Source organism: Dama dama, chromosome 14 (assembly GCF_033118175.1).
Source record: "Dama dama isolate Ldn47 chromosome 14, ASM3311817v1, whole genome shotgun sequence".
NCBI classification, from domain to species: domain Eukaryota; kingdom Metazoa; phylum Chordata; class Mammalia; order Artiodactyla; family Cervidae; genus Dama; species Dama dama.
This window is the reverse complement of record NC_083694.1, coordinates 65,356,501-65,377,527: the sequence shown is the minus strand read 5'-3', so window position 1 is coordinate 65,377,527 and position 21,027 is coordinate 65,356,501. Positions and strand designations below refer to the sequence as shown.

At 44.6% G+C, this 21,027-nt stretch overlaps 1 protein-coding gene across 1 annotated transcript in view; it reads right to left on the bottom strand.

The window, feature by feature from the left end:
- Positions 1–21,027, bottom strand: part of PTPN14 (protein tyrosine phosphatase non-receptor type 14) — a 112,696-nt gene that overhangs the window by 22,162 nt on the left and 69,507 nt on the right. Inside the window, exons 8-14 of the mRNA XM_061160955.1 lie at positions 18,193–18,280; positions 17,332–17,414; positions 14,657–14,714; positions 11,424–11,502; positions 7,898–9,381; positions 3,098–3,241; positions 1,173–1,391 (exon numbers count right to left, since the gene is read on the bottom strand). Coding sequence (XP_061016938.1) covers positions 1,173–1,391; positions 3,098–3,241; positions 7,898–9,381; positions 11,424–11,502; positions 14,657–14,714; positions 17,332–17,414; positions 18,193–18,280 — 2,155 coding nt within the window. The remainder of the gene's footprint in view (positions 1–1,172; positions 1,392–3,097; positions 3,242–7,897; positions 9,382–11,423; positions 11,503–14,656; positions 14,715–17,331; positions 17,415–18,192; positions 18,281–21,027) is intronic.

The following is a 21,027-nucleotide window of genomic DNA, read 5'->3' as shown; positions in this document are numbered from 1 at the left end:
TGTTATACAGCAGAAACTCACACATTATAAAGCAATTATATTCCAATAGAAAAATATGTGGTTCTCTATGCTCAGTGAACAAAAACACCATACCAACAGTGGTACAGTTTCCACATTCTGCATCAAAGCTGTTTGAACTGATACACAGGCCAACAACTGGCTGTATTTTAGAGGCTCAAAGGAACCTACCTATGATTTGGCTACAGTTGAAAATTTCAATGAAGAAAGGAAATAATGCCAGAGGTAGGTTTCTAAAGTTATTGACCACAACAGACTACTAATGTGAACCTGGTATTGTTGAAAACCATCCTATAACAGTTGTAAGAGTTACCCCGATACAATTCACATTAGTATACAAATAATTCCCCTAGTTTGGAGGCCAGGGCAAATGGTGACATTCTAAACAAATATGCTCTGTCATTAGGGGCCCTGGTGAAATTAAACTGTTTAGGGAAAACTTGTTTGCATCCACATATGTATCTATAACTCTAAATTCTAACTGAAGTAAAGTTAAGCTGACTAACTTTGAAGTCTATAAAATACTGAGATATGAAGATTTGGAGTATCTGAACTAGTTAACAAAAATGTAATGACTCAAATACGTTGAATAATGTTGGCAAACCTTGTAAAATTCACTATCAACGTCACCATTATGGTTGATGGTTAAATTAGTCCACTCTTGTGAATATTATACAAAGTTGGGACTTCAGCTATAAAATGCATAACCAGTATCACAAGTGAGCAATGACAACTCTCTGTCACTCTTGACCATCATAAAAACTCCAGTGACAGAAATACAGCGCCTGTAACTTCCACAGCCTCCATCGCCTGCAAATCACAAACTGAAAGGGACAACCCTCAGCTTGACCTGTGAGTTTCCTGAAAAGTTACCCCTTACAGAGACAAGAAAAAATTAAATCCTCCGACACAATCAAGCTTCAGAAATAGCTGACCTGAGGTTTTCCCTGGGGCCACTGGGCTTCCTTCTCTCTGCGGCGTTAGGCATGGCCTTCGAGTTGACTAAGAAAAACTCCGAGAGTTCAAAAACACTCCCTCGGGGTTTGGGGACCAGCCAAGTTGCGCAGTGGCAGCCTGTCTGTTTGCTCCTCCTGCCTTTTTACCGTTAACCCAGCAATCTTCGACCAGCCTTCCCAACACACCCCCCTTCTTACCCTGATGTGGGAGGCGTTAATGTAGCCTGTGTTATTTTCTTTGGTTGGTATTAGCTCTACGCGGTTCTCCTCATAGGGAACCACCTCGCGGATTCGGCTGCGCTCAGCATTTTCTGGCAGAGCCGCTGTGCTGAAAATGCCATTTGCCTTTTTCTTTGGAATTTGCTCGTATTCTGTGAACACCATTCCCTCTTCGAGCTTCTTCTTCAGGGTTCTGAACTGCAACAGAAGGTGATCTTCAGCTCTCTGAATAATCTGATCCAAACACTGACAAAACCACCAGATTTCTCAAAATATTTACAGCAAGGGTGTTAATCAGTAGTTTCAAGATGGACAATCAAAACTTGATTATTCGGTCTCATTCATTCACCGTATTGCACATTTCTCTTGTCTAATAACCAATTGCCTCCTCGCTCATACCTTAAACAGCACAAATCTGCCAGACTAGGCAAGAGCTGAAATTCAAAATTAGCATTTTGTTATTAACGTGTATGCATGCTCTGTCGCTCAGCTGTGTCCAACTCTTTGTGGCCCCATGGACTGTAGCCCGCCAGGCTCCTCTGTCCATGGGATTTCCCAGGCAAGAATACTGGAGTGGGCTGCCATTTCCTCCTCCAGGGGATCTTCCAACCCAGGGATTCAACCCATGTCTCCTGAATCGGCAGGAGGATTCTTTACCACTAAGCCACCTGCTGCTTCAAGTTTTAGTGATAAGGAGATTTTTAAACCTTAGTTATCAAAAAAATCCTTTTCTCCACTTATGTAATTGTTTTTAGCTAAATTTTAAGGTGATACTTGACCCACAGTTCTCTAGTCATGTGGATTAGACACCCCCCTCTTTTATTTTTCCCATGACCAAAATACTAATTACAATAACATGGTAATAACTGGATTAAATGATGCCTCAAAAGACCCTTCTAGGAACCTCCCTGGGGGTCCAGTGGTTAAGACTCTATGCTTCAAATGCAGGGGTCATAGTTTTTTATCCCTGGTCAGGGAATATGCCATGTGGTGTGGCAAAAAAAAAAAAAGTAAGACACTTCTGGATCTCAGAGCATGCTAATACTTCATATATGCCGGCAAAACCTAAAACCCTAATCTTACTGGCACTCTATTACATTTACACAACCTGTTTTTTAACCTGACAGCAATTTCAGGGACTACAGGAACGTGTTTGTTCACCTCTGAAACACTACCATGCAACTTTCTTTGCTTTTCAGAACCAAAGTTCTCACAATGCATTACCCTAACAATTATATATCAGTCATACTCTATAGCCAAGCATGTGCCCAGCTGCTCAGTCATGTCCGACTCTTCGCAGTCCCATGGACTATAGCTCATCGGGATCCTCAGTCCATGGAATTTTCCAGGCAAGAATAATGGAGTGGGTTGCCACTTCCTACTCCAGGGGATCTTCCCCACCCAGGGATCAAACCTGCATCTCTAGCATCTCCTGCATTGGCAGGCAGATTCTTTACCACTAGCGCCACCTGGGACGCTCCTAGCAAGGGGCCAGCATATTAAAGAATTCTATAAGTGCTTGGGTAAAATAATTCCTCCCTAATAAAGGGTACTTGTTCACAAAAATCACAGAAGTTGAGCACTAGGGCAAGGGCTTAACCTCTTCACTCTGCAAAACAAAAAACCAGGCCCAGAGAAATGTGGGTTGACTGAGGCCACACAGACAGGAGGCCAGGGCTGGTGTCTCTAGGCGTCATCACTGAACCAACCTGACCAAGAAACAAGAGATATTTGGATCAGTCTAATCCAGTCTAATGCAGCACAACCCAGGTCGTGCTCATCTTCAAGCTGGAGAATGAATTCGTCAAACACACCTTCGTGCTGGCGTGTCTGGGCGAGGAGAGAGCATCAGAATCCTAAGACCACAGAGAATGAGTCACGCGTTTGAAGAGCCCAGCGCTTACCCTCTCGTCCACGGGAACTCGGGTGGCATCGACGCGACTCTCCTCCCGCCCTGAGCCCCGGGCAACTGAGAGTCCGTTCAAGGCTGCCAACATCAGTGGCCTCTTCTGCGCCTCCAGGCCTGCCATCTTCTGCTTTTCTAGATTCTTGCGGCAAGAAAAGGCATGTTCTCATTGTTTGTAATACCAGGAGAATGCTGGAATGTGTTTTAATCTCCCCAAATCTATAACTCCCCAGCCAAGGAATGCAGACAATTACCATTAGCAGGGCAAATTCAAACACAGCCTTCCCCTTCATTCCCACTGCGCCCGAGGAAGCCGGCTCCGCTGGGCCTCCCGAGCGTTTCTTTAAAAATGCAGTAAAGAAACAAATAGACAAGAGCAGAGACTCTACACAAATACACCCTGCCATAGGGCTCACAAAAAGAGCATGCATGAGTCACCTTAGGAAGACAGCACTGAAGGAAGACAGGACAAAGAAAAGAGAAACAGAGATTCATGAATAATCAGAGCCAGTCACAACGATGGACCTTTTATGCAGATTAAATGGTAAAAAGCTTATAAAAACTGCTGCGTCCTTTTTTTAGATTTTTATTTTTTAAATTATGAAAGTCTGATAACACATTTATAGGAAACGTGGAAAACACAGAACTAGGTTATATATAGTTCCACTATATATTACCGTTATTTTTTTAAGTGGCAAAATTAAAGATTTTTAATTGGAATTTCAACATCAAACTCTCAAAAATCAGTAGAATGAATATATAGAGAAGCAGAAGGATATAGCAGAAAAACTGTCCCATTGATAAGAGGATGGATACATACAGAGGTAGAGAAAAAACTTCCTTCCCAAGTTCCCACTCAGAGGGGCTAGGACTGAGGTGTTAACTCTATATTGAATCTCTCTGGCCCCTGGGATATTATTCCCAGAAACAGAGCTGATGTAGTTTAACACACGCGCTAATACCATAGCCTGGAACCACCTGAGATGACCCCCCGGCAGAACCCTTCATGCTTTACCCAGAAGACTCGCAGGAATGGACGCCATGGCTCCCAGTGACCACAGCGGGGCCCCACTGGCTGTGACTACACCCTGGGAGAGCACGATCTGGGGGCCACGCAGGCCTCACTCGGCCCTTGCTTGTGACTTCGTGACTCCTCTCTGTGCTCACCTGCACAGACACTCTGAAACTGTTGGGCCCCTGTTATTTTGCCTACAGCTGTGCTTCCCCACTTTCTCTAAGATGACTGGGGTGTGAACCAATCTCCAGTTTATCACTTCAGGCAAAACAGGAGCATTTTCCACCCAACAGTTTTGTCTTAGAAGACAAAAGGACAGAGGGACTCTATAAAGCACAGAAACAGATGAGTTTTACAGAGTTTACAATTTTCATCCACAGTTTGCAGGTCCCTTTGGTTGCCACAGAAGGAGGAGTAATCTCACTCCGTGTTTTGTTTTGTTTTCAAACCTTCAGGTATTTTGTTCTTAGTCTGTCCTTTAGAAATTTACTTCCTAGAGAAGTGTCTTGTGGAGCTATGGTATTGGTAGAGGATAGATTGTGTGTGTTGATTCAGTCGTGTCCAACTCTTTCTGATCCCATGGACTGTAGCCTGCCAGGCTCCTCTGTTCATTGGATTCTCCAGGCAAGAATATTGGATTGGGTAGCCATTCCCTTCTTCAGGGGATCTTCCTGCCCCAGGGATCGAACCCAGATCTCCTGCATTGCAGGCGGATTCTTTACCACCTGAGCCACCAGGAAACACACTGCAAATCTACTATACTTCAATTAAAAAAAAGAAGCGTGGAGCCCTGGCCTTTGTGACTGATGCTGTCAGTAAGGTGCTGGGTCCCGTGACAGGGCTAACCCATCAGATAAACCAAAGGAGCATCTCAGAGGAGGATTAACTGTGGGAAAGTGAGAAAGGGCCAAAACATATTCTACTCTTAAAAATGATCCTGGTTTCTCAACCCTGGGCAGACTTTGAACATTCAGGATTTAAATTTGGGGAGTTTTGTTGGTTTACGTACTTACTAGTTTGTTTTTCTAAGGGAGAATTTCCTCCCTGCCTGCTGTTATCTCTTTTAGTTGAGAATGTTTCAGTCCTCTGCAAAATTTTGAGAAAGCAATGATTCTTTTTTTTTTTGGTAAATGGTCCTCAGATCCTTCTGACAGTCCTTCTGCTTCCTTCCCACCTGCACCATAAGGCGACCCAAAACAAAAAGCAACTCACTTGTCTTTCTTGGGAAGGGATTACTACCCAGGGAACACTGAAACCCCAATGATAAACTATTTCTCTTAGCTCCTCCTCATTTATCCTATCCGCTTATTAACAGAGATCAAAAATAATGAATTCAAAGATTTAACTGCAGACAGTGAAATGCCTTCAAAGCAGCAGCAGGAGGCATGCGGGAGGCGCTATCCACACCACAGGCCTGAATGATCCATCAAGCGGACAAGCAACTCCAGAAAGGGAGAGAGAGGGTTGCCTGCAGGGCAAATTCTCACCATAGCTGTCTGCTTCCAGTTCCTATTTGGTTTTCTCTTCTAGGAAGGCCTTGAGAGCCTTCTCTTAGCTATGCCTAACAAGCCAGGCAAAATCTACCCATGATGGGGACCAGAGTAAAGCACCTGAGACGTGGGGGTGAGTTTCTTCAGAAAGACCAGGGAGACCCATCCCAAGCTCCAGTGCTAGGGCTCAGGTCACCATCTTGCCTGGCTCACTGAAGACCCTCCGAGTCCTCCTCTGAGGTCGGGACAACCACCAAGGGTGGCTGCCCTTGAGCTCACAAGTATGTAGGATTTGGGGAAAAATCAGGGAAGGGATTTCCCTAGCGGTCCAGTACTTAAGACTTTCTCCTTAAAATGTGGGGGGGCACAATTCAATCCTTGATCAAGGACTAAGATCCCACATGCTCTGCAGTGTGGCCAAAAAACAATTTTTTTAAAAAAAGGTACACTTTAAAAAAAAATTAGGGAAAATGACATAGGGCTGGGGTAATGATGTTACTGAACTAGTTAAGAGGTAAAATCGGCTATTCACTGTTACCCAGTGGATGGGATGGGAGGACACGTGGATGAACAGTGAGAAAGGCCTTTGTTTGCTCTGTGATAATGCATGAAGCTCTATGTGAGGAATCAGGGCCATAAGCATCAGCTCCAGGCTTTTGTTTAATACAGGTAACAAGGGGATGAATACAACCAAAGTGAGGCTAGGCAACCATGTAGGTGGTAATAAACAGCCAGTCAGCAAGGGAAATGGCAACACCGAATGCTTGCACTGATGAGTTCTTGATGCTGAGTTGTGTGAAAGGGGCCTGAGGCCCAGAAGTGCTGAAACTCCCTTTCTACCAATGATTATTTTTCCCAAACGTGGAAAGCTCTCCCCAAGGCACCCACCCCCGCACTTCATTCCATCCCCCAGCCAAACAGTTTTATTTGCCACAGGCACAAGCACATCTTTCACAATTTCCCTCCAGGTTTGCGAAAAGTGGAAAAAGTTATGCCTGTACCAAATTCCTAGCAATACTCCATGGATGGCTAAAGCTGTGAGGCTGAGAATGTTCTTGAGGTTTGTCTAAAGCCGGAACGTTGCTATGGATTAGATTCCTAAACCGAGGGACTTGGCTTTCTTAAAACTTTGGCTCTTTACTATTCTTTACAAGTTGATTCCCACTGCAGAATTGGGGAGACTTATACATGAAGAAAGTCTGATGAATTCTCCCAAAGCAAAATATAAGTTACAACTGCGCTGGAGTTCCTAAAAGAAGTGCTGGCTACCTTATCACCCAGATGTGGTACATGCAGAGGAGAAGTCCATCTGGGTTTGAGTAGTTTATAAATGAGAGGATTTTTTTTTTTTAAGGGAGTAAACAGCTCCAGGAGGAGTAGCAATGGTATTATAAAACATTTTGTAAAGTAGCAAATACAATCCAGCAATTTTCTCATTAGTAAGATGTAATTCACTTTGTTGCTCTAGGTATGCAACTCTTACTGTATATTTTTGCTCTGGCAACATACCTAAGCTTCCAGAAGAAACATACTGAAGAAGAATGACTTACATCTAATATTAGCCATCATCAAATGTTACACGTGTGTGTGCTGAGTGTATGAATGTGTGAGTTCTTGATGGAGTAAGCTCAATGGTGAATTCAAACTCAACTGTATGCTTCTGAGTTTACTGTAATTTTCGTAAATTTGTGCTGACCATCTATTGAAAGAAGATCTGAAAATGAACTGGACACATCATGGTCAACACTGATGAGCAATCCTGACATCCAGATCTACACAGAAAGCTGTGCTTTGAAGGGAGGCAGCTCTTTTAATATTTAACTGGGGAAAAACTGCTTTCCCCAGAAAAAAACAAAATGCCAGGAGATGGAGGAAGGTGAGCTCCTGGCAGCTCAGGCAATGGGAAATCTGACCCTGAATATATTCACCAAAATGCTGGCTCAGACACTGATCTCAATACCACATACCTGTAAGATCCTAACTTTGTCACAGCATTTTGCCCCAAGCAGGCCTATGAGAAGCCATGAATGAGAATGGAAGGAGCAAAAAACAAAGTTTTGTGAAACGAAACCCTACCTGTTTAAAATGCAAGTGACTTTTAAATCCTATCACATGTTTAAATCCTCCCAGGTTCCCTGATAAGCCTCGCGCTTTCTTCCCTGCCCAGAGGAGGGAGGTGTGCCTGAATCACCCAAAAGGAGCAGGAAGGGTGCTCTGGGGTGGGGGCCGGGATGGGGGACCAGCCCCTTTAACCGTCCCTCCAAAGATGCCCCCGGGAGAGGCGGCCACTTACCCGAATCATCATCTCTCTTTCTATAATGCTGTCCTCCAGGGAAAACATCTCGGACACAGGTCTCTCCTTGACAGGCTCTTTCTTGACCCGCTCCTTCACGCTCGTCAGGTCGGGCTCCGAGATGGATGGCCCGAGAGAGGCCCCGTTGACGGCCAGCTGGTCGGCCCGGGAGACGCTGATGGCCTTGGCGGGCCCGTGCCGCAGCAGCCTGGCCCGGGCCACAGCAGGAGGCAGGCACGCCTGGTCCTGCCGCAGCGCCCCGTTGCTCATGCTTTTCCGGGGCCCGGGGTACTCTGGTGGGGGCTTGTTTGGAATCCGGGCCAAGGCGGCCTGTAGCTGGGCACTGTACTCCACCTTCTCCCGGAGCACGGGGATCTGGGGCACCGGGTCAGGAGCCTCCTCTTCCTCCTCCTCGCTCTCGCTGCTGTGGATCAGCATGGTGGCATCCGAGAAAGTCTTCTTGTGGTGGTACTGGGGGAGCTGGGGGACCTCGTGGCTGCCAGGGCCCTCCTCGGGAGGCCCCGGCTCCCGGAGGGTGTTGCGGCGGGCCATGGGGATGTTGAGCGACTTTAGGGTCATGGCTTCCATGCCCCTCACGATGCTGCTCATCGCCTCCAGGCTGTGACGTTTGTGCACGGCGCCATGGTGCTTGGTGGCCGTGAGGGGCTCGCTCACCTCCTGCAGAGACTGGTGCACCACCGGGGAGCTGTCCTCCTGGAAGGTCTTCACGGACAGCTGAACCTTGCGGGTCACCAGGTCGGGGCTGCTGCCGCTGACGTACTTGTGCCGGTGGCTGGCCAGGTCCGGCGTGCTGGTGGCCGGCCGGGGCCGGGGGTAGGGGGGCGGCGGCCGGAAGAGATAGTTTCTGAGCACGTGGGCCGCGTTGTAGCTATGGGCGCCCTGCAGCTGCATGTTGGCCAGCTCCGGGGTGCTCACCGTGTGGGAGATGGCAATGGCTCCCCCCGGTTGGCTCGGCACTGTGGTGTTCGTGGGGTTGAGCTGGTCTGACGGGCAGACCAGTTTGTTCACGTAGCCCCCCTGGGGCCCGTAAGGGATCGTGTAGGGGTGCCTCTCCCGCATCTCAGGCTGGCTGTACACCAGGTCCTCTGGCTGGTTGTAGGCGTGGGTGTTGATGATGTTGAGGTTTCGCAGGGACTGGCTCTGGCTGTCCGTGTGCACGATGCCCCTCTTCATCTGCCGCATGACCGTCTCGTAATCGGGCGTGGGCCGGTAGGATGGTACGATGATGGCGCTATGCCGGTGGCTGGGGATGTAGTCCGCCCGCATGATGTCACTCCCGGGGATGCTGAGGTTGGAGGAGACGGGAGAGGCCTGGATGAAGCTTTGGGAGCAGCTGAGGGAGTTGACGCTGTGAACGCTACACACGCTGCCGCCATTGGTGATGGTGCCATTTAAATAACTTAAGTCCAGGCTGTTGTGTGAATTGCAATACAAGGCTTCTTCATTCCCATGGAAGATGCTGTCTGCAAGAAGTCAAACAGAGGCCCATGAACCTCCACACCATCCTGCTTCCATTGAGTTGGTCCTCACATTCATGGGGGTCATTTTTAACTCACATAAGTCATAAAAAGGGAAATCCCATGGTCTCCACCCACATAGGCCATAGAAAAAACCAGCAATTTCTTGGGCAAGATGCCAACATACTGAAAGAATATTTTAAAGCACACTATAAAGAAAAAGTGAATCTAAACAAATGAAGCTAGGTACATATGGAACTGTTGTCAGCTGGGTTAAGTTCTTGATTTGGCCTGAGGTACCAACAACGGTCCTCACACAGGGAGACTCGTCCCTCTTATGCAGGGCTCAGTGACAGAACTGGATATTTGGGCCAGGAAGTGAAGAACCTGCAGTTCTTGGAGCTGATCTTCCTTGACTGCAATGGAAAAACTCCCTGTATACAAGGGACGGCCGAGCATTATTCAAGACAGAAGGCAAGTAACACAGTCAGGACGTCAGCAGGCATGGCTACTTCGTTCTGATCAGCAACCAGTGGAAGGCAAAATAAGACCCAGGAGCATAATTTTACCCCTGTCTAAAACCCGCCTCTAGACTTGGTTTCATCACCAAGGTCAATTTCACATTAAAATTATTAATACTTTCAACAGGTACCTAAAGAGATAAAAGATAGTGAAGGACAGGGAGGCCTGGTGTGCTACATACAGTCCATGCGGTCACAAAGAGTCAGACACAACTTAGCGATTGAACAACAATAACAAAGAGATAAAAAGTGGATTTCTAAAGTCAGGACCATTCTATGCATCCAGTGTTCCTTTAACACACACGCACACACACACACACCCTTTCGAGGCAAGCTCTTACAAACACATTTTTCTGTGGGCAAAATATATTTGTTTGTACACTGTAAATTTAAGCATGAGCAGAGTAGAGGAATTCAAAGGCAGAAAGGGTTAAAAAACAGAAAATGTGACTGAAAATACTTGGCTGCCTAAAGAGGAGAGGTGGGAACATAGACAAAATGAAATGATAGAAGCAAGGAAAACTAGGAGAGACACACACTGCATTTATCCACCTCTAATGGGGTCTGGTGCCTTCCCATAGAAGCAGGGTAACTTTTGCTAGTCTGCTTACCTCATCTTGATGATCTTAGTTTCCAGGCTCACACTTTGACAGTGCAAAGATTGAGAAGAGCTAGCATACGATAACACAGAAATGAATTACCCTTTACCCCACTGTCAACATCCAGTGTTTAATCCCATCTGTTTTCTAAGATGCAGTTACTGACATGATCACGGAGCACCGGCTCCAGAGTTAAGACACTGATTTTCATATCCAAGCTCCTCCAATACCCTTTCTGTATCCCAGTTTCTATAGCAAATGGAAATAACGACATCAATAGTACCTATCTCCTAGGTTTATTTTGAGGATGAAATGAGACAATGCAGGGCAGGTACTTAGAACAGTGCTTAAGGAAAAGAATTGCTCTATAAATGCTCATCGTTAGACCATTATTATTGAAACGGGTTTTTTTTTTTCATACATTTTGCAGGGGAGTGTTCAGAGATTCTAGGAATGAAACAGTTTAACAAGTGCACTGAGAAAGAGACTGGGGGAGAGGCAGAGCTAAAATGAGGGACTGGGATTATGTGTGTGTTTCTTTCAATTATTCTGGACGCCTGTGTTCTCTGTCACCATGAAAACCTGGCTGACTGTTACAAGCTCTCTGACCCTGGCAAGGAAGGTGAAGAGTCTTCTGCTGGGCTGAGATGTCACTCTATTCTCTAACTCACTTTCGAGGATGAGGAGGAAGAGAAAGGAACTCGCCTTCTGTCCTCCCCCAACTCCTTCCACACACAATTCTGGGGAAGTTTTTGTCTCAGGGGTAAATGGTATTCCGTGACTCTCACAAAACCCAAACTGCTGCCATTCAGACTAGGACAAAGGTAAAATAAAAGTATCGCTGTCACCTAAAACAAAATAATCTCAGCACTGATCCCCAGTACTCAAATTCAGGTCTTAAGAAGGGACAGCAGCAAGCCAGCGTTACCTTGAGAAGTGTGTGTTTCCGAGTAGTGTTCGCCGCACTGGACGTGCATGGGAGGCAGGATGTAGGGCTGCTGCCGGGGCTGAAACAGAGAACACAGCGCACGTGGGAGGCCCCGCGCCGGAGCGCTCCGAGCTCCGGCCTGAGCGCACGACGGGCCCCACGCTCATCCCTGCAAGGAGGCACGCGAGGGCTTCTCTGCCCTCCCCCTCAGCCCACCCTCCTCTGCGCATCTGCACCCTCATCTCATCACCAAGCCTCGGACTGGAGACACACCAATCGGGGAACAGGGAGGCTGGTTCAATGTGAGAAAGAGGCCACAATCAGCATGAAGGGACTTCATTATAGCCTACTTTCTAACACCCTTGCAAAGCTCCCAGTGCTGTTCTTCAAAGGAATAACTCAGAACATGCATATTATGATGTTCCACCTAAAACATAAGCAGAGTCCAGGGGAAGTCTGTTTCCTTCTATTCAAAACTGGGTCCCTCCTAGAGCCACAAGCTTGTATCTATCGGCATAGCTGTACCTGTGACCCAAGTTCGCATTGCTACAACAACCTCAAATAGGGGTGGGGGAGTGTTAAGCTGGGCCCACTTGCAAACGTATATAAAATCTGAAATGGGACCCATAACAGTAAGTGTGCAATTCCCAAGACCACTTATTGACCTCCCCCGCTTGCAGAACCACATGTGGAAAGGTCTTGCAGTGAACCTAACAGATGCAATCATCTACCCTTTCAGTGAAGACTAATTGCCGTAAGACTCAAACATGGCCATTTACACTCAATCTGAATAATCGCGTGTTGCAGGGGAGGGTAAAACTCTTAGAGAAAACACCAAAATGCTTAGACAATTTTGCTATTTGGGGAGCTGACAAAGGAAACATGGTTAGTTGCTCATGTGGTCTAGAGGAAGTCATTTAATCTCAGGAGGTCTCAGCTTCCTGTCAATCAAATCAGTCTCCTCCTTCCAACATGATCCATTTTATTTAGATATTGGGTTCCAAGTAAAAATATGTTTGAAGAAAGACTTGTAATGCTAAAAAAGACACTTTAAGCCTGTAAACCACCAAACCAGATGGTCTCTTATATTTCTATTTGATTATCTTTAAGTTTGTCTTATAGACATTGGTTTAAATGTTACTGCTTTGGGACAGAAGTTGAGATCAAGCCAAAAAACCACACACAGCCAGCAGGGGTCACACTTTCTTAGTATCCCTAGACTGAAGAACACGGGGCAGTATGAACCTGTGTTGATAACTCATCTACTATTTCCTTTTCTGCAAATAATGTTTACGTATCAAAAGAGCAAATAAAGAAGATATAATGACCAGAAATCCAAAAATTAAAGAGGAAAAGAAATAAAGAATTAAAACCAATCTAATACAGCACTTAAGGGTATCAGTTCTTCTAAACATTCCCAAATCTCTCTTTGGCTGGTCTTTGACTAGCAGTTTAAAAATATTTTTCTGCTTTTTGGTAACAGCTAATTCAACTCATTTTTTTCCATGACTGGATAGCCAGTTTTCATGTCAACAAAAAAAGACAAAAAAACAAAAAAAAAGCCAGCAGGGAAGGATTCATACAAGATAATAGAAATACACAGCAAGGCAAAGTTGGCTCACCCTGCCTTCTCTTGCTTTAAGCTTTTCAAAAAGAAAAATCCTACAAGTCAGTCACTGTTTATGAGCCAACATAAGTGTATAAGCAATACAAGTGAGAGGTAATAACAGTAATCTTCCAAATACCATTTCAGGATTGCATTATTTATTCTATCTCTTTATATATTTCCACGTATTATGCTTTTTCTTTCCAGATCTGCTAAGACAACAACAAATTAGATGCCACAGTATAGTAGTCAGAAGAGCAAGAGAAAAACCACCACCGGGAACCCTGGTTATCAGCTGGGAAAGGCAAAGGCGACGTTATCTAGTTTTACTCTCACTCATCCCAAGAAACGCTTGCTGACATGGTTTAATCCTAAAGGGCAGAGGAAAGGGAGAAGCCAGGAACCTGGCTTCCTGCAGATTATCTGCATCCGAATGAAACAGGAAAGCCTCCGCATCTTCTCCAGATAATCAGGATGCGATCAAATCACAAGATAGCCCTGAAACACTCTGCTTCCCCTGGCATTTCATGGACACAAGTGAACATTTATCTCACTAGTAAAGATGTGTGGCCTCTAAGGAAGGGAAAAGGGAAATAATACCAACAAAGGAGAAGAATAAAGAAAACAATGCCAGGAGGAAATCCGTTGCTGCTTCAGGGGAGAAGCCCAAAGCAACCCACTACATCTCCAAGGACTTTCTGTGAAAGATCGTGCATTGACACAGAGAATTAATAGTATTTACATGGGTTCTCAGGAATTATTAAGTGATGATAAGATGACCAAACTCTAGAATTCTAAGAATTCATGTGAATGCATTTTCCAGAAAAAAAAAAAAAAATTCCTTAAATAGTTCCTTTTAAATGACAGGTTAAAGATGTCCTATAGGATATATATCGTGTATAAAGAAAAATTTTATTATCCCATCAATTCAAAGGAACTCTTCACCTACAGACATTTAAAGGCCATCTGTTTATTTTGATTTTGTGTAAAATAAATCATAACCTAGAATAAGTTATTTCCTTATTCACATGACAATAAGTTGTTTCCTTATTTATAAGAGGAGAGCAGTTTTTTGTGTTTTTTTGTAAGGCTAATGGTAGGTAGAAAAGTACCTCAACTCAAATTCTGTTGACTGTAAAATTAGAAAATTAATTAACCTTAATTTTCTTCCCCACTAAATATTCTACCTGAGACCATCAACTAGATTCCTTCAATATTTCCTTCAAGTAGTCATTTTCTGACTAGTTTATTAAACTATGGCAGTGATTAGAAAAGAATTTGCAGAGATTATAACTGATGACATATCTAAATGTACAAAAATCAGGAACAGTGATAAAGCAAGTGGGAAAAAAAACCACACACACAGTAAGCTGCATGCTGAAGGACTAAGATCTCATCAGCCTAGAATAAGACTCCCAGGGGTGAACCTGGGGTCACATTTAGAGAAGTGATGGCCATGGGTGTGCACACCCCACCCGCAGAGCAGACTGACTGATGTCCTTCTGCGTTCTCACCAGATCTCACGTGGTCATGATGCCCTGGCCACCCCTCCCCTCAAAATCAACCACAGAAGGACATGTGAACCCCAGCGGTCAGAGGACTTGATAACTGAAGATGTCATACATACCAGGGAGGACCGGCTCCAGGTGGGCTGGCGTCTGATAGGGGGTGGAGAATTGGATTGTCTACATGAAAAGTTGAAAAAAATGAGGATGGTTATTCTTATTTACCACATATTCTAGATGACCTGATAGATGAGAGAGGGAGAAGAGGGGAAAGTAGACAAAATGGGTTAAGAATTACAGTAGAACAGGGACTTTCTTGATGGTACAGTGGATAAGAACCCGCCTCCCAGTGCAGGAGACACATTCAATCCCTGGTCCCGGAAGATTCCACATGCCGAGGAGCAGCGAAGCTAGTGCGCCACAACTACTGAGCCATCACTTTGGAGCCCTCGAGCTGCAACTACTGAGCCCGGTGCTGCAGCTACTGAAGCCCGTGCACCCAGAGCCTGTGCTCTGCAAAAAGAGAAGCCGCCACGAAGAGAAGCCTGCGCATTGCAATGAAGAGTAGCACCCAGACTGCCGCAGGTAGAGAAAGCCCGAGAGCAGCAAAGATGATACAGCCAACCTATGTATCAAATATATAAGAATTATGGCAGAACAAAAATATTTTCTATTTCTGGTTAGTGAAGCCAAGACAATTTTAATTTCCTTTTCTGTTCTTTTTTTATTTGCAAAATGTTTGGAATATATGCTATTTTATAATGCTTTACAAAGTAATATGAAAAGCATGAGGCTTCTTTCTAAAGATGAATTACAAGGGAAATAAAAATCAATGACCATCTTTTAGAGGTCAGAGAACAGAGACCTCTGGAGATGGATGCTGTTCAGATGATGCTGATTTCATAAACTCCAGAGAGCTATCCAAGCCTTCATGTAGTCCATGGTGAGACTCTGAAACTGCACACAGAATTTACTGTCTATGTGGGGGATAAGGGTGTTTTTAGAGAGTCCCAGTTTTCATCAGATATGAGAATAGGAACCTCCCATACCCGGTTAGGAAGAAGAAAGGAATGATTATTACAGAAGTATGAAGGAGGACAGAGTTTCCTTAATTTTCAGTATAATACATGATGCTCACTCGTATAAGAAGAAAAGGACACAAAAGAAATACAAATACTCAGAAAGTTTTATAATGAAGCCACTTGCTAAGAAATGGTCAAACAAGAAGACTACAGTGATATTCACTTCTCACAATAGTTTTCTTCTTAAATCCATCCTATGGGAGTCAACTATAGAATTCTTGTTAATTCAAAGACATCTCAACAAATAAAAAGCAGTAGCAGAAAATTGCAAAGATGTGACTTATAGGGAATCTATTCAAAAGAATCGTGTGTGTGCACAAGAATGGTGTGCATGTGTGCATGAGAGCACGTGTATGCATATGTGCATTCATCACATAGATATGGCTGCTTAAAATGCTGCTCCCGAATCAGTGCTCTTCTGGTTTACATTTGCAAACTTTGTTTGCAGACCCAATAGAGTCATCCTTTGACATCCAAGGAGGAGTGGTTCCAGGACCCCCTCAGATACCAAAATCCACCAACGCTTTTGTGTAAAATGGCATAGGATTTGCATATAACCCATGCACATCCTCCCACATACTTTAAATCATCTCAGGTTACTTATAATAACTAATATAATGTAAATAGCTGCCAGTAAATAGGAAATTCAAGTTTTGCTTTTTGGAATTTTCTGGAATTTTTAAAAAATATTTTGATCCACAGTTGGTTGAATCCACAGATGTGAAACCTCAGATACAGAGGGCTGACTGCCTGTACTATCAAATATACTTTCAGACTCCAAGAGTGACCAGTGGCAGAGACTGGCTTAAAAGAGTCTCCATCACGTAGGGAAAAAACTCTACCAGGACCTGATCCTCCAGTTTTAAAGCAGTGCCGTCTACAGCAGGATCTGCTCTAGGACAGCATTTTCACACTCTTGGATGTGTCCACTGGGGAAGCGGGAAAGCAGTTCTTCTCTTGCATTTACATCCCTGAAGTTCTTTGAAACAAAATTAAGCACCTTGGGCACCCCAACTGCTGAGGTACTCTGCTGAGGAACGTCTTTTGAAGGCAACCAGAGGAAATTCAATGATAGCATGAGCCAGACACACTCTATCCAAGGTCAGGTCACGGTTAAGTTCTCTCATCAGACTCTCTTTATCATCCCCATTTCCAAATTAAATTGAAAACACACACATGGATTTGTGACATCTATTAGTGTCTTCCAAGTCTTCCTCTAATTACCCTGGCCTCTCATTTACAGGCGGGTGACTTGACCCAGAAGCACACACAGGGTTAGCCAACTGTGTGAGCGCCACGGGGCTGAGGATGACAGCAGCTTCTTCTCTTTCAAGTTGGCTCATCACTCTGCTACACGCTTCTGAACCCACGCTACATCTGACACGAAGGGGCGCCCTGGCAAATTGGGAACCGCTTGGCTCCTCCAAACTCATGGCGGAGGTTGGAAAGGCACTGATGTTGGCCAGTCCGTCCAGGAAGTCAAGCATTCACAGTCAATTTGCAAATCATTTTCCCCCTAGGCATAGAGGCGACACCAGACGGTCTTCATCATTAAAGCACTTTCCCTCCCGCCCCGCTTCAGCGTGCCCCTTTAGCTTCTACAAGGAATGAGGCGAAAGAGTGAGCAGAAAAGGTGATCTACAACATTCCAAAAGCATAGGAAATTAAGCTGGAACAAGCCATCCAGGGAACAGATGGATGAAATGTTTACTTACTCGGTGCAGATTTTGTTTTGTTTGTAAAATTTGTGCCGCGTAGCAAACAGTCGAGATATATACTTGGCATTTTCGATATCATCCTTGGAAAAGAAGAAATGGGGAAAAAATAAACATTTGTTTATATATGCATTTCATTACGAGTCCTCTGGGCAGGGACACGTCCCTTCCTCCCTTCATGTCAGGCACAAAATAGTCCCCTGAGTCACATACCAACATGCTGAAATTCAGTGGCAGTCATGTTGATGAAGCCCACCCAAGGATGTTAGATCTGCCTGCTAGAGAATCCTTTATGTCCATGGCGCTGGGGTTACACTGGTGGTCTGGCATGATCTTTACATCATGCCAAACCGAGTACTTTGCAAATCAATAAATGAATCAAGGCAGAGTGTTGCATGGATATCAAGCATCATTCAATTAGAGGCAGAGAGGTGCATGAACTGCCTTGGTTCTCAAGGAGGAACTCAACAGAAAGGCAATCACCAGTTTGCTTCACATCAGGCTTGGGCTGTGATAGCAAAGAAAATTCAAATAAGCCAGCGAAAGAAAATACCAGGCCATATCATCAGAGCTGACTAGTAAAGGGCATGCCAGACATTGTGATCCAGTACAAATGAGGCTGGTGGAGGAATGCAAAGCCTAGAGTAAAACTCAGCTTGGAACCCTGGCATTGTGAGCATCAGGTCACCACCACTCCTTGGAAATGAGTGATGGCAGCTTTGGGCACGTAATGGAAAGTAATGGGTCTGATAGACTATTTATTCTCTCATGACATGGAGACCAAGGAGAGCATATTAGGAGTTGAGAAGTCAGACAGCAAGCTGCCTGTGGGGCCATGCCGTCACTGTCTGTTTGGTTTACCGTGTGAAAGAGGGCGGTCTCCTCTTTGTTGACGAGCTCCACCAGGATAGTCGACTTGCTGTGGGTGATGTTTCCCATGTCATTCCACCTGTGCAGAAGAAATCCCACCGTGTTTGCCCAAAGACTTTCCAGACATTTACGACAGTACAGGAGGGTCATCTGCTATTACTGAGCCTCACTTTACAAATGATGGTTTAGCTGTATTTTTAAAAGCTAAATGTTTCTTCCTTCAAAGCAGAAATGGAAATAAAATGCAATATGCATCTACTTAAATAGCTACACACCACCTTGACGCTGCTGTTTGATAAAGTACACTTTCCCTTATGAGCTAGGAGAAAAATATGCAAGAGACTTCTGCTACCTAGTTTTTCATATTTCCAGATGGACAAAGTCTTTCCCATGAACCCCATTTTCAATACTGGGAGAGCAGGTCATTTAAAAGTCATGTGTGGAGTTCCCAGGAGGTTCAGTGACTAGGATTCCAGCCTTTCACTGCTGTATGCCCAGGATCACCCCTGGTTGGGAACTAAGACCCCACAAGTCACATAGGGCAGCAAAAAAAAAATAATAAAATAAAATAAATTATGTATTTTCAGGAACCTAGGCTGAAGAATCCACAGAGATTCTGTGTTGCAAGGTACACTACAGATTTGATTATGCCACTTAGAAAAAATGCTGAGTGAATGTTTAATGTGTCTACATTTTTGTGATATAAACACACACACACAAATTTCCTTCCCTTTCGTTATAGAGCTCTGACCTAAAATGAGATACACAGACAGAACCACCACACAAGGGAAGGGAAGGGAAGCTCCTGCTTCCCATCTATTTAGAGCCAGTTTCTAATCATCTCTTACATTACCTGCCCTTCACTCTGCTCCCCAACCTCTAATTCCCTGCCCACTGCCTTTTCCTCTCCATCCTGCTTTTTTTTTAACTTAAAAAAATTTTTTTGACCATGCTGTGGCAGAATGAGGGATCTCAGTTCCGCAACCAGGGATCAAACTCGCACCCCCTGTAGTAGAAGTTCAGAGTCTTAACTGCTGGACTGCCATGGAAGTTCCCTTCTTTCCTGCTTTTGCTCACTGCACTTCCATCTCTGCCTGAATGATTCCTTTAAGACTCAGAAGCAGCCACCTTCTCCAGGAAGCCTTTCCTCATTCCCAACCACCTACATGCCAGGAAAGAGCCAGGTGCAGTCCTTCATCAGTCACCACATTGTATCACAGTGGTTTATGTCTGTGATCAGATTCCTAACTAAACCAAGCTCAACCATAGGACCCGTGCCTTGGACAGAGACTCTGTTTGCTTTATCTCTGTATTCCATGGACAGAGTACATCTGGTTTAGAGCATACGCTAGATGCTTGCTGAAATAATGAAAAGTAAGGATGTTGCCTCCTATCTGTATAAAGGCCAGTTCTTTTATCAGCTCTCTAGGTAGACGAGTTTCCCACTTTGGAGATGAGGCAATTCAGGCCAAAGGGGAGGACTTAGCCTTATCCACTCTCCTTATCAGCATGAGTTATATCGATCCCTTCCAGGTTTTCCTCCCATCACCCTTCTATTACACCAATGTCATCTGTGTTTATATACATCTATAGGTACTCTGCAAGCTGTCTGCTGACTGATAGTTCCATAAGATCACATCTACATGGCCTCACAGCTACATGCTCCTTACTGAGGGTCTCGAAAGAGAAAAGATATTTTATATTCTCTGGCTCCATTCCCTCAAATCGCCGGCCAAAATTCTGGATCCACTCCTCACTCCACCATATGACTGCACCTTTAGCGGCACAATTAACAGGACACTACAGTAGCAGTAAATTCACATCTTACAAGGGTTTCATGGCACATGCTAAAGGAAGTGGGCTGGAAGCAGTTCCCAAGGAAACTGAACAAAACCCTTGAGGGGCTTATTATGATCAGTGAACTTTCAAACTGCTATTTTCAATTTAATCCAGAGAGCTGGAATGCAAAATCTATTTGCTTCTCTTCTCTGGACTCAAGCACTGATTTAGCTACAGAGAACTGTGTGGGACAAAAGGCCTGGATAGCTTTACCTGGGCATGAAAATGTACAGCTCCGACTCTGCCCACATTTATATATTTTGCTCAATTCGTTGCAGGTATATGAGTCCTGCAACATGTCCCAAAGTCAAAAACATGTCCAAAAATCAAAAAGCTTATTTTGTAGCCCCAAAGCGCTCTCTTGCCACTCCTCCTTCAATAATGTCTCTATTCACAGAGCAAAAGGAAACAACTGGACAAAAATAATGGCAGGGTGGGGACCTAGGAAAACAAAAGCCAATTAGGAAGCTTTTAATGGGAAAACTTTCTCCAAATGACCTGCAGTAACTGCTGATCCAAGAAGTACACGGCTGGCCAAGAATTTACTTCCAGAAGGTGGACCATGCTCTGCCTCTAAGAGCCGTCTTTGATCATCTTCCCTGGACTGCGTGCAGCTCTGCCCATCAGATGCACACGCAGGAAAGCTGCTTTTCCTGTAAATAATAGGCCACACTGCCCTCATAAATGAAAGCAAGCGTGCAGTTTTTCGGATTTTGACACTAGCGTGGGATCTGTGGGCATCAATACAAGGCAAGCTCATGGACCTGTAATGTAGGGGACACCCTGTCACTTCTCTAGGCTGCTTCCACTCCTGTTAAATGGAAAAGAAGGCTGAAGGATCAAAGTAATAAAAAAGGATCAACGTCTTTTCATTAATGATAACAAACATTGATTTTTCAAAACATACTTTTACAAAGAGCCCTCTCTCTTTAATAGAAAAATTAGTTTGCACCTTTATAGCACATGACGTTAGGCAAAGGGCGCGCT